This window comes from Camelus bactrianus, chromosome 35, assembly GCF_048773025.1.
Source record: "Camelus bactrianus isolate YW-2024 breed Bactrian camel chromosome 35, ASM4877302v1, whole genome shotgun sequence".
In the NCBI taxonomy this organism is placed as follows: Eukaryota; Metazoa; Chordata; class Mammalia; order Artiodactyla; family Camelidae; genus Camelus; species Camelus bactrianus.
In genome coordinates, this window is record NC_133573.1 from 9176152 (window position 1) to 9189552 (window position 13401).

The window sequence follows — 13401 nt, forward strand, 5'->3', positions numbered from 1 at the left end:
CATGACGATGGCTCCAGAGAACGGGTGTGGGACACCAGCTGGTCCCATTTGTGAGACTTCACCTGTCTGAAAATACCCTTAGCCTGTACTCACACGTGACTGGTAGACTTCTAAGTGGGAAACGTTCCCCTTATTCTTCCCGCTTCCGTGCTGTTAATGAGAAGCAGGAGGGTGTTTTCATTCCTGAGCCTTCGTAAGCGACCGGAGCACTCAAAACCCCTTTCTTATCTTTGGCCCTCCAGCACTTCATTATACTGAGCCTCAGTGTGAGCTCCTTTCTATTCGTCTGCTGTCTACTCAGTGAGCTCTTCTTCTCACTCCAATGCGTGTCCTTCAGCTCTGGTCCTCCTGCGTTAGTTCTTTATTTCCTACCCTCCAGCTTGTCTGTTCCCTTTTTCTTGCAGTTTGAATAGTTGCAGACCTTACAGACTGACTCCTTCATCCTCTTATGTTTCATACTTCAGAGATTTACTCAACTCCTATTCCTCTAACCCTTTAATTTTTAAATTCCTGCTGTAATGTTTCATTTCTGAAAGCTCACTGTGATTCTTTGACTTTTTCTGTAGCTCCTGTTCTTAATTCATGATTACAACCTTATCTAAGGATATTAATTAAGTTTTCAATTAAAGGATTTTTTTTTCTCGTTTCCTATAATTCCGTTTCCCTCAACTCCTTTTTTTCTGTGTGTTTTGGTCTCTGTCTTTCAGGTTGGAAACTTTCCCTGAATGTCTGATGACCTTAGGTGAACACACATATACATGAGTAAAACAATTAGGAGCTAAAGGAAACTCACTGAACGGGCAGGGTTTGTCAACAGAACTTCATTTGAGGACAATATGGTAGCTAGCTAGTTTTTCATTGGCAGAATACAAAATGCTAGTAACTGCGTAACTTTTCTCTAGGGTCAGTTCTCAGAGACGAATGCTCCACTTCCTGAGTTGGGAGTAAAAGCCTGGCTGCCAGCAACAGAGGAACCAGTGGAGACCAGGATCCAGAGATCTCGTTTGTCAACAAAAGGACGCACTGGAGTCTCTAATCTGCGTAGGGCATCTCACCCTGCCTGATGGTACAAATCCCTCAGAGAGTTAACCTGTTTTCTCCTAGAAGGGAGAAGAGAAGGAGGGCCTACCTGCTCGGGGTAGAAGGAACCTCTGGACTATTTACCCTAATTTTCAACCACTCTTTCATCTTCAGCCCCATCCCACGGTCTGACCTTTCAGAACTGTCTAAAAGTCCCACGTCCTGAGCCTTTCCAGATTCTAGATTATACATTAATGGCTCCTTAATGGCTCCTTCCTCCCCACACAATACTCAACTAAATTCATGTTTTTTAAACTAATATTGTTTCTAGGAAAATATTCTGAATTTAAAAGTCTAACTGATGAACTGTACACTTAAAAATGGGTAAGATGGTAGAGCTGAATAAAATTTTTTTGAAATGGTTAAGATGATAAAATTTATGTCATATACTTCAGTTTTTTAAAAAATCTAATGGCAAGCATTACAGAATATTCTAAAAAAGGCATAAAGATGTCAAATACAGATACAGTTGATGGCAGATGAAGGCAATCTCACGCTGCTTCTAATGAACAGTCCCAGTGCAAGTATTAAGTGTATTAAAATGTTCAGGATCTGCAGGACTTAGTGGAAAATTAAAGAAAACTGATGGTTTGGGACTGAGTTATTTTGCTTTTAGAATTTCTGGTAAGAAAAAGAGCTGCCCTCAGTTTTTACTTGTCTGAATGTTTGTTATATAAAAGAACAGTATTTACAGTTCAAAGGTTCATGGTATCACAGAAAGTTAACAACAAATTACAAGTGATGGCTCCATCTTGAAAACAGCATTTGCTTACTTAACAAAGTTAGGTAAAAACGCATGCCAAGTGGCCATCGTGTGGGAAGACTGTATTTATCTGATCACAGAGCAGGGTGATCTCACTTTTTTTCCCCAAGCATGGGTTGAGAAACTTAAGAGTTAATACCCCAAGTAAAATGTCTATTTAGCTACCGGTTAAAAAGCAGTGCAGCAGAGTTTAGACCAGCACTCCCCAAAATATGCTTCTACCCAGCACTGGCGTTCTGTGATATTAAAAGGTGATGTTGTGAAAGAGAAATGCTTGCAGCATTTTTCTCTAAAAATTTGTTTTAACAAATGCCAGGAAGCTATTAAATAGCTAGACAGTTTGTTATCTAAATAACCTGCCTTTAAGAAATGGTTTATCAGAGCCAAGAATTCCAGGACATAGCATAAAACCACATGACCCACAAATTCATGACATTTGATCCAATGCATAGGGAGTGTTTACCACCTAACCATGCCACTGTGTATCCAACATGCGGATCAAGCTGCGATCACTCACTGCAGTAATGACTGCTTCTGTTATGCCATTTTCTGCAATATATGAGCATATTATAACTTTACAAATGTTCCATGAACCAATAAATTTGGCAAATGCTAGTGTAGATGAAATATGCCAAAACCTGAAATATGGACAGAAATATCTGACATAAAATGTTGAAAAGGTGTTTTTGCCAGAGAATTTACAAAATTAAGGTTACTGAACACAACTTACCAGAGAAGAATATTTTAGGACGCTTTGCCTTCTGTAATAGTGAAAGCTTAAGAAAAATGATTGGGCGTGTTACTCCTTCATCTTCAAATCCCCAAAGAAACCTATGTTGTGACATAGCACACAGATCAGTCAATCTGTACCAACCAGGGAGAGCATGAGCAGGAAACAAAGGGCACGCTCAAACAGGCTAATCTGAGGGCAGTGGTCCCAAGGACTTCACAAGGGCATGGGCAAGACTGGGGCCAACGAGACGGTGCAGCCCTCCAGAGCAGGCAATGCCAGGAAGCCTGTATCTAAGGGGGCAAGGGCAGAGAGCGGTCAGTGACCCAGAGAGGGTAACTGTATGGAGATGGCCGTGGCCTTGGGTGGAGGGGTGCAGTTGACCCTCAGTGACTCCACAGGGAGGAAGTCAAGGAGATAAATACCCTAGACTCATCCTTCTCCCAGCTACAAAATGCCTTCCAGTCTCTCTCATTCCTGCCCCATTCAGAAGCCAGAGGGCAAGGGAGTCTGTCCATGTTGTTCATAAAAGCCAGGTTTCTGGGACAAGGGACAAGGTGAGGAAGGCTGGAGTGGATGTGGTGGGCAAATCACCATTTGAGGACAATTTCAGCTTTTCTTCCTGCTCTTCTTTACTGACAAGTAAAGAACTCCCAAGAAGTGAAGTTCTTCAGGAGATGTCTTGAAATGACTAAATTGTAAAGACTCTAAAATAATCAAGAACTTCCTTCAATCTGTATAAAAAGAAGCTTTACTCAAATCTGGGCCAAAGGTTACATCTGCATTTGGCAGACCAACCCAAGTCCTTGAAGTTACTACCACCAATTTACATCTCGCCCGAGATGTGAGGCTAGCTAATAAGCTACGCAACTTTTCTTTGATCTGCATGGTGAGAAAACCCTCCGTGTGGCATGTTTTAATTTTTGTAAGAAAGAGACAAGTTCAAACAACTTCTCCAGTTTAAATTCTGTAGAGGTTTGCAGAAAACCCCAAGAAATCACGTTCCAGTGAAAGAGCCCCTTGAAGTATTTTCTACCGTATTTCAGAGAACAGTTATTTCTCACCAGTATTTCTAATAATCACTCTACATACTGCAAGATTTCATTTAAATGATGTCCAAGAACCAGCAAAATTAACCCATAATGACAAAAGTCAGAATAGAGGTTATCTTCGATGGGAGGAAGACTTAGGCTGGTAGGAGGAACAAGAGAAACTTCCAGGCTGCTGCTGGAAATTTCCCCTATCCAGACCTTGCTTTATGTCTTGATAAAATATCACGTATATGAAGAAACACTGAGCTGTACAATTAAGATTAGCACACTTTTGCTAAGGTTTAGTATATCTCAATTTAAAAAGAAAAATTATCCCATTAAATGACTTTCATAATTACCTCCTCAGCAAACACCTTCATGTAGAGAAGGTTTGGGTTTAGACATTTACCAGGGGTCAGCAAACCACAGCCCACAGGCCGCTCATCCTTTTATAAAGGGAGTTTTACTGGAACACAGCCGCTGGCTGCTTTCACAAACCTGCAGGGTGAACAGCTGTAGCAGAGACCTACCCACAAGGCACAAGCCTGAACTGTTTACTACCTGATCCTTTAAGAAAAAGTTCATCACTCCCTGACTTAAACTTCAAATAATGTATTCAAACTGTTCCTTTGTAGGGATAACTCAAATCAACCTCAACCAAATACCAAAGTTAAGAGGAAAGAGATTCAAAAGACAGCCTCCTAAGTCACTCAGCTAACTGTAATCACAAATTTCATAAAAATGCTAACATGGGGGTGGCAACATTCTTTTGCCTTGAGCTGCACTATGAGTTTAAGACAGATCAAGAACTCGCACTTTATTTGGCCTCACACAATGGCAATTTTTTGGTTTTTGTTGTTGCCAATATTTTAAAAATAGGAACATACACCTTTTTTAAATTAAGGATTTTGGCATGTCATTAAAAAACAAAAGATGATGGAACCACACGAGAACCATATTCCTACAAGGTAACAATAATGAACACTGAAGCTAAGATCTGGCTGACACTCCACACTGCACCTGCCCTGTCCACTTTTCTTACAGCAGAGCTGATAAAAAAAAAAGGAAATACTGCTCCTTCGTGCGCCTACACGAAAAGCAGGAAAAGACAAGACACATAGAAGGCCAGGTTTTTGACACTCAGCTCACCTGGACTATCCCGGCCTGTGAATTTACACGACGGCCTCTAGGGAAAAGCTGCAGAGCAGAACCAAAGAAATCCAAAGGACCAGAAAGGGCAGCAGCTAACTGGATGCTTGCAGACACCAAGAGGTAGGGGGTCTCCTCAAATCTTCCAGGGCAGTCCCACTCCTATTCTGAGGCAGTTCTGCCTGTTAAAAAGCTGCTTCGTACTATTTTTACAATCTCTTACGAGTCTATTGTTTCAAAATAAAAAGATTAAAGAAAGGAAAGAATCCTTTCCTTCTGCCGTTTAGAAACTTCTATGCCTTTGTGATCCTTAACTGTACAGGACAAGTTTATCCCCTCCCCCACCAGAAAGTTCTCTCGTTGTCTATCGTTACTCAGACCTCCATCAGGCCTGCTTTCTCAAAGACTAGAGAAAGAGCAAGACTGTCACCTCCCCTGCCCTCCAGGGCATTCACTCAATCAGCAAATATTTACTGAGTGCCCACCTTGAGTCAGGTACCGTTCTAGACTCTGGGGGATGCTACAGTGAACTATGTTCTTGCCTAAAGGAACTTACACTACATTATTATGTCTAATAACGTGGCATAAGCTATCATTAGACTTGCCTGTGGCCGTATCAAACCACCGTTACTGCACTTAAAGTCCACTAATTCTTTCTCTTATGCATTGCTCAGACTGTATGCTCATCATTGCTAAATACTATATTTTTAGAATCTGCCCTTTTCTTCAGTCTGTCAAGAACTTTTGGAATGCAAATTTCTTTCCACCTTAAACACACACGTTATCCCTTCTGTTTCTTGTTTCTTGTTGTCTGTAAATCTTATATACCTCTCAATATAATCATCCAACTGGTCATTAAAATGTTGAACAGCACAGTACAGAGGTCACTAAGAACCCCATGGCATGTCACAGCATCCACCCACTTAGACATGGATCATTTATTCAGCACAATTAAAAAGCAACAATGGAGGGAGGACAGGTCATTGTATAGCTTCCAAAATAAACCAGAGACCTTTAAAAATAAATACTAGGTATATTTTTAAAACAAGAATCAGTTTATGGGATGATGATAATCACACTATTGTTTGAAAAAAGAAACAATGTCTTTAAGACCATTTATCTAATTTTATGAACTCCTACACAGACAATAGCTTTGGCCATGGTATAGTTGAACACAATTAGCAAATTTAATCATGGGAAACTTTTCTATTGTTAAAGTCAAAACAACTTTTTTTCCCAACTAAAAGCTTTTTGCCTTCAATACAGTTGATAGTGGTTATTAAAAAACGGAAATGTCTTTGAATTTCCGCAAGTATATCTGAACTCCATAAATTCTACAGTTCACTAGGGAGTCAGCTTGAAATCATATTTTTAAATGCTCATATGTATGAATAAGGCATAAAGCATGACACACAAATTAACCTTTAGCATCTAAATTGAAATAAAAAGATAATTCATGAATATGGTAATGATTGTTGTCTGGCACAAAATGTGAAAGCATTTCATGCATTTTAAGTGAATTTTACATTTTAAACAAACTTCCAGCATACCATCTTGAAGCCTGAGTTAACATCCAGAGAAAGTCATGATACTGACACAACCTGGGATTTTTGACAATTTGGCAAAAGCTAGATTATAACTGACATTTTTTTCCACTAAAAAAGTTTAATCCCACAGCAGTGTGATCAAGTTTGTAAGAGGTGTGTGTAAGTTTAAGAAAGTAAACTATAAACACCGTAAATCTATTTGTGTAGAAGTGTTATTTCCAATTATTAGCCAAATTTTTATTATTCATACCTTTTTAGCCTAGATATTAAACCTACCGTGAAAGTAACAAAATGGGATCTGCTGCAAATGCTCTAAATTCGTCATTCTTCAGTCAAGTACCAAAGAAGCTGCAACAGTTTTATTTCAATACTAAGGTAACTGAAGCACAACACGTCGCCCTGTCTTGCGTTATATATGAAACTTACAAGGCTCTACTTTATTCAGGGAAGCTGGCTTCAATACAAGAACTGATTTATAAAGAGTGGACTTGTACCCTATCACGCTACATCCATGTTTATAATCCTCCTCCTCTCAATATTTACAGTTTGAGAATTGGGGAATGTTACCTCCAGAGCATTCCTTTTCCTCCGAACTGCTTACCTGAATATATTTCCGCTGTGTTTCATCATTTAAAACATGCGCAACATGCTTGGAAAAAATCTTTTCTCTACCAGTTCTGGCATGGATACCAACCATGGTGACACCAATGGGCCAAGGGGCATTTCCAATGGCCATCTGAAGATAAGCATCATTAGCCTAGAAAGGAAGTTCCAGAGATCAGAAAAGCAGAAATATTCTATTGGTCCAAGTTTTCACTTAAAGTATTTCCAGTCCTTCATGATGTATTTTTCATCCTCCTCTTGGGTCTGTTGGAAGCATTACCATTCCTATGATTCAAACAAAATAAATTAAAATATGGGGTGACTGACTGATCTGCCCAGGACTACAAATGTCTGTGGAAAAAGAGAAATCAACACTAACCCAGCCTGACTAAAAAGAAACATTCCTTTGCAGCCTTGCTGCACTGGAAATGAATACATTTCAGACCTAGAATTGCCAGGTAGGTAATTTGAAGCTCTGACAAACTGTAGGCTGAGTCTCCATTAGACCCAGTCTTCTCCATAGGTGGTCATGTAGGAGAGAGACGCTAACTACTTTTTCAGAATCCAACCTAAAACTACATCCACCCCCTGCACAGCAGTGCAGACCTCCGAGAGCAGTGGGGGCTCTGTGTGCCAGGACCACCACTTCAGGTCTAAGCAGATGTGTAAACAGAGATTAAATACTAGCCCTCGAGTCGAATAGATAAAGGATGAGATCTTTTCACTTTGGCCCTCTGCTCCCCGCAAACCTCACACCTGCCAAGAACCTTAAAACAACAACTACAAAATGAAAAGACAAAAAGCAATGAAGACAAATGGGCTCTTTTTCTAAACCAAGCCTGGCTACCTGTGGTGGGGGGAGGGTGTGGGGAGGAGAAAAACAACAGAAAGCAAGTAAATTCTAAAAGACCCCAAGGGCCAGGCAATACATATGAAATTGATATATAAAATTTTAAAAGGCATATACACATTTTTTATCACTGATATGCAGATATGTAAATTTTAATACTGGATATTGACTGATAAAACTTTCAGTGTTCCATTTCTCCAGATTTCCAAGGAAAACTGACCAAATATTGACGTTTTAGTACTTTCTGTATTGTTTATAAACTTCCACCTGCTTCTCCTGTAGGAGAATGAGAGAAGGAACCAGAGGGAAGGCACCCCCTCCAGTTGGCAAGCGGTCTGAACTCGGGCAGTGATGGTGACCTTGTCCATCCATTACAGTGGAGGCAAGCATCCTTAGTAGTAAGCACTCGGCAACTAACAGAAACTAACCAAAAATAAAACTGGTAGCCATAAAAAAAGAAATACCTGCTTTGACTAACCAACTGGCTCTCCTCTAAAGGAACTAAAATCACTGCTTCAGCCCATTAGCCTGAGGCTCTAATCCAGGAGACCTCGGGCACCCGGACCGCCGACAGTCCCCTCTCATGGGGACAGGCGCTCAGAGCACAGGAGCAATGCCATTCTCACTTTTCTGGCGGAGCCCCGCCTGCTGCTCTGGAACCGGCACTGGAGATGCTGCAGTGAAATTCTCTGCTCCTCTCTAGGGAGGCACAGCCACCAGAGGGAAGCCTCCCTCCCCAAATTCGGTGTCTGGCCCACAAGCCGGGGCCCACTTCCGACCCCACTCCCGGCACAGGAGGCCCTTCCCTTCTTGTTCGCCACCACCCGCTGACAGCCATCCACTCCCCTTTCTAAACTCCACCCCAGGAGCACGTGGACTCAGAGCTCTCTCCTCTGCACCTCCTCCCAGGGTCCATTCAGGAATAAAGACACCGCGGCAAGGGGAGGAGTCCTCCCTCACGAGGCTCCGCCCTGCTGCGGTACCGACGTGGGAGGGGGAAATCTGGCAGCTTAACTTGGAACTTAGAGAAACAAGGATAAAGGGTGGTTAAACTCCACTGAGTCATTAGTACAATAGTTCAGCTACATCATGGACGAAGTAGGCTTTTACAGCTGGCCTGGGAAACTAACCTACATAACATTGTTTCTATGGGAAAATCGGTTCCAAGCCATCATCAACAATCTACAAACTTTGAAATTCAATCCCATTCATGAAATGAATGCTGCCTGTATCCAGTTAGGGCTCTGAAGGATCTTTACAGCTTCCTTATAAATGACTAAAACATACAGTGTGGTCTGAAAATTTACTATTCATGCCTAACAATAAAGCTGACAAAATATTAGAAAACGGAAGTTTTTTTTTTTTTTACTACTAATTCATTCCACATTTATTCTTAAACCTCCTATGTAAAATACTCCCACAGCAGATGAACATATTATGTGCACAACGTAGATATAAACACAATTTTGATGTCAGCATGGTAATTATACCTTCACGTATTCCCTCTGCAACATGAATTTAATAATATCTGTTATGGATTCTTTAATATCAGCAGGAAGATTCTGGAAAAGAAAAAAAAAGGATAACTCATTTTGGAAGCTACAGTGTGTAGTTACAGACTGCATTTACTCTGACTTCATTTATTCTATTTTTTAAAAATCAGGTAATAAAAGCATTTTTCGAGAAACCTCACCCTTTTCCGTAGCTTTCTGAAAAGGGGTCTGAGATAGGACTCCGTCTGTTTCTGAGTGGCACTGTTCAGTTTTCCCTGCACACTGCGCTTCACGTAATCCTCTCTGGCATTCAACTCCTTAGCCCAAACACCAAGAAGAAACTGTGGAAAGAACGGGGAAATTTAGACCACGATGCCACCCAGTGGTTGTATAAATTTAAAAGTTCTCTGACGCACAGAACAGTATAGAATCATCCTTCGAGTAAATGTCTTGACTGATTAAAACATCATCAACTAATATTTAATTCATGAGTTATTTCTGCGAATTACATCACGTATGTTTTAAAGTAGTGCCCTTGGTAAGTCACAGACTTCCCTATTCTATACATATTCCTAAGCTCAGAGATAACCCACCTCCCTCTAAAAAGAACTATCAAATTCCACAGGTAACTACTTGACAACAGTAAGCTTTTACTTGTACGTCTATTACAGAAAATCCAACCTGCCCACACTTATCAGCTACGCCGTTCGTGCTGCGACACTTTACCAACCTTCCTAGGATGCTGCTGAAGTATTTGGACTTTCTATTTTTGCAGTAGAGACCATAACTCAATTAAAAATTCCCACTCAAGCATCTGACCAAAGGAGAGGAAGGAAAAAAAGGGACAAAAGAAACTATGATTATCTCCCAGCCTCCACCCTCGCCTCAGAAAACTACCCAGGTGTCCTTTGCGTTTAACTGCACAAAGTGCGTCCTTTCCAGAGGAAAGGAAACAGTGAAGGCTGAGGAGGCCGCCTCCCCCAGGGCACTACCTGCACATTCGCTACATAAGGAGGGGCCGGGCCGTCACTCAAAGAGGAAACTCTGGTTCGCACTAGTTCCCACGGCCTAGCTAATTTCATGTCACATCCTCAGTGGACCGTGGACCTTGATAACCAGTATGTTGTATTTAAACGGTAAATACAAGTAAAAGCATTTCTTGCATTTACACTTTTTGGCCTGAACACAAATAATTTGTGAATAAGTTAAAAGGAATCTGGATTTGTACACACTCCACCTAAACCACTGGAGAGAGAAATGCTGGGAAGAAAGTTAGAATGAGCTACGCAGAGCAAAAACCAGCAGCGATCTGTTGAACTGAGAACGTGGACAGTCTCTGAAAGGTTACTGGAGCGTCTGCCTTCTTCACTGCCAACATCTTCCCACCTCCTTCCTTTCCTTGCTGTCATCATCTCTCAGAAAAGCTTCTGGAACCCTCTCCTCACTGCAATCCATCCTAGAGTCTTCAAAAATTTTTTTTAAATTCTCAAAGCTTCTTGTTCATTCCACTATGATTCTTTTCTGTGTGTTTACATTCATGAATCAGCTTTAAAGAAAACTGCCTCGAAGAAAGTAAATATACACTTTCCTTGTCTAACCTCCATATCCAAGCGCACAGCAGTACCATGAACACCGTGCACACAGGAAATATTTGGGGAGGTTGTCTCTCTCGTCTTCAGCTCTTAAATAATGCAAAAGCATAAGACCAGTTCTCACCCCACAAAAATGTCCTCCTTCCCTAGCCGAAAAGTACATACCTTCAGGAATTTGGTGATGATGTCCATGTCTTTATGATCATCACCTTTTCCTAAAGACTCTCCCAGAGCCTGAAGAAAAGAACGTTTCTGTTCATTAGTCATGAGCAATGACAAAGATATATGTTACCAACACCAGTCTAAACGTGGCCCTTTATTACATATACCGCCCAATTTCAATTTAAAAGCCTGATGGAATTTCTAGATAGGTTAAAAATAACACCCACCCGATTTGCCAATTAAATTTAGAGAGCACATTCTCTTTTATGAATCAAAAGATAAAACAGGGAGTAAGGGAGTGACTGCTAATGAAATGAGATTTCTTTTTGAGGAACAAAAATGTCCTACAATTAGACTGTGGTGATGGTTGTACCAAGCTATGGATGTACTGGAAACCATTGAATTTTACACCTAAAATGGGTAAACTGCATAGTATGTGACTATCTCAAAAGTTGTTTAAAACAGAAGAAAAAAGAACAAAGTCCAGAACTGGTTGCTCACACCAATTACTTCAGTAAATTTAGGTTCTGTTACTTCAGTAAAATTTAGGGCAAGGAAGTACAAAACATCCTCCTCAACTATGGTCTCACTCACAGCCAAGAATGAAAAGTAACAGAAAAATAACTTTATGTTTAATTAAGCATTCACAGATTAAACTAAGTCATATTTTTTGGTTCATGCTAGATATCTGGATAATACAACATTACTCTCAAATAAGATTACATATATCACTCTGCATTCACTACACTGGCAAAAATAAGAGAGTAAGACATTGCCAAGTGTTGGCAGAGAAGCAGGGATATAAGACAGACGCTGCTGGTGGGTGTGGAGACTGGTAAACTAGAGAGCAACTTGGCAGTACTCAGACAAGTTAAACATAAAAATCCAGCATTACTGTTTGTCACAAAACTGTATTTGGTAACAGAGCTGCGAGCAATCTCACTGTCATTGAGGGAGCAAAAGGTACAAAGCAATGAATGCCACAGTGTATAAAATGCTATGTAACAGTTAAAAACAAAGATTTAGACGTACATAAGGTATCAAGAATGGAACTTAAAAACATAGTTCTAAAAGACAGAAAATGACACCTTTAAAAAAAAGAACATAGTTCTAGGGGGAGAAGGTATAGCTCAAGCAGTAAAGCACATGCCTAGCATGCATGAGGTCCTGGGTTCAATCCCTAGTACTGCTTCTAAAAAATACATAAACCTAATTACCTCCCCCCAGCCAAAATTAAATAATTAAATAACACAATAATAAATAAATAAAGTACTTTTTTAAAAAGTTCTAAATGGAAAAAAGATAAGTAAAAAAGAGAATGAACGGGGGAGGGTATAGTTTAAGTGGCAGAGTGCATACTTAGCATATACAAGGTCCTGGACTCAATCCCCAGTACCTCCTCTAAAAACAAATAAATAAATAAACCTAATTACCTCCCCAAAAATTTTTTTTAAAAAAAGAGAATGAAGAATTTCACAGTAAAATATCATTTATGTATTCCAAAATACATGCATACAAAACACCACTGGTTTTACAAGACCACCAACAAATAAAAGGATGCACATCAAACATATTAGAATGATTACTTCTGGAGGCAGGTAGTAGGGGAATGTGAGTGGAAAAGGAGAAAAAAGGGAGTGAATAAACAAAAAGCATGATATAAAAGAAAGGCCTTTGCAATGACCAAAGACAACAGTGTGCTTTGAACTGAACAGTCTGATGAGCTCAGGGAATGAAAGGCATGATCCGGGGGATGAGGGAAGGTGGTGAAGAGATTACCTCTAATTCTTCAATTGTGGTATTTTCCTCGTGAACTTTCAGATCATTCTGGGTGTCTTCCTCTCCAGGTTCCTGGCCGCCCACAAGTTCATTGAGGTACTGCTGATCAATCTTATCCAAGGCTGCTTTCAGGTCATTCCTCAATCCCTGAGGAAAGGTAAACAATTATACTTTGCACGAAACTTCACTGACGTTTCACTGCTGATTTTTTTCTCTAATAAAGTACAATTCATTTTTTTTCTCCACGAAGAGACTCAATAAGATTTCCACTTATAATACAGCTACCATTGTCCATTTAAAGTCAGTTCTTAAGGACATATTTAAACTTAGAATGTACACATAAGAGCTAGTCTGACAGTCAGAAAAATAAAACATGAGTGACAAATCTAAGTAAGAATATGCGTAAATGCTGTAATTTTCTAATGAGGCCTAGCTAATGTGACCAGGCCCCCAACTAGAGTCCTGTAACCCATCTTCCTGGTTCATTTAAAATGTCTAAGCTCACTGCAACTACTCTGAACTCCCCAAACATTGAAAAAACGTCAACAGAATAAAAGCCGGTTCTCAACTATATCCTAGGATTTCACTGTGTTTCTAACAAACCAGCAAAGTCCACATTCTA

General features: G+C 40.2%; 1 protein-coding gene across 7 annotated transcripts in view; it reads right to left on the reverse strand.

Annotated features, from left to right (window-relative positions):
• Nucleotides 1-13401, reverse strand: part of PRPF18 (pre-mRNA processing factor 18) — a 40405-nt gene that overhangs the window by 6297 nt on the left and 20707 nt on the right. For 5 of the 7 annotated variants that reach the window (XR_012504265.1, XM_074358303.1, XM_074358304.1 and 2 more), the window contains 5 exons: nucleotides 12780-12926; nucleotides 11004-11072; nucleotides 9447-9587; nucleotides 9244-9315; nucleotides 6902-7057 (listed from right to left, as the gene is read on the reverse strand). Coding sequence is in view for 4 of the 7 variants with exons in the window: in XM_074358303.1 (XP_074214404.1) it covers nucleotides 6902-7057; nucleotides 9244-9315; nucleotides 9447-9587; nucleotides 11004-11072; nucleotides 12780-12926 (585 nt within the window). In the remaining 3 variants the exon portion in view is untranslated. Of the gene's footprint in view, nucleotides 1-2573; nucleotides 2675-6901; nucleotides 7058-9243; nucleotides 9316-9446; nucleotides 9588-11003; nucleotides 11073-12779; nucleotides 12927-13401 lie in introns of all 7 variants that reach the window. The other 2 variants (XR_012504263.1, XR_012504264.1) reach the window with 1 other exon arrangement.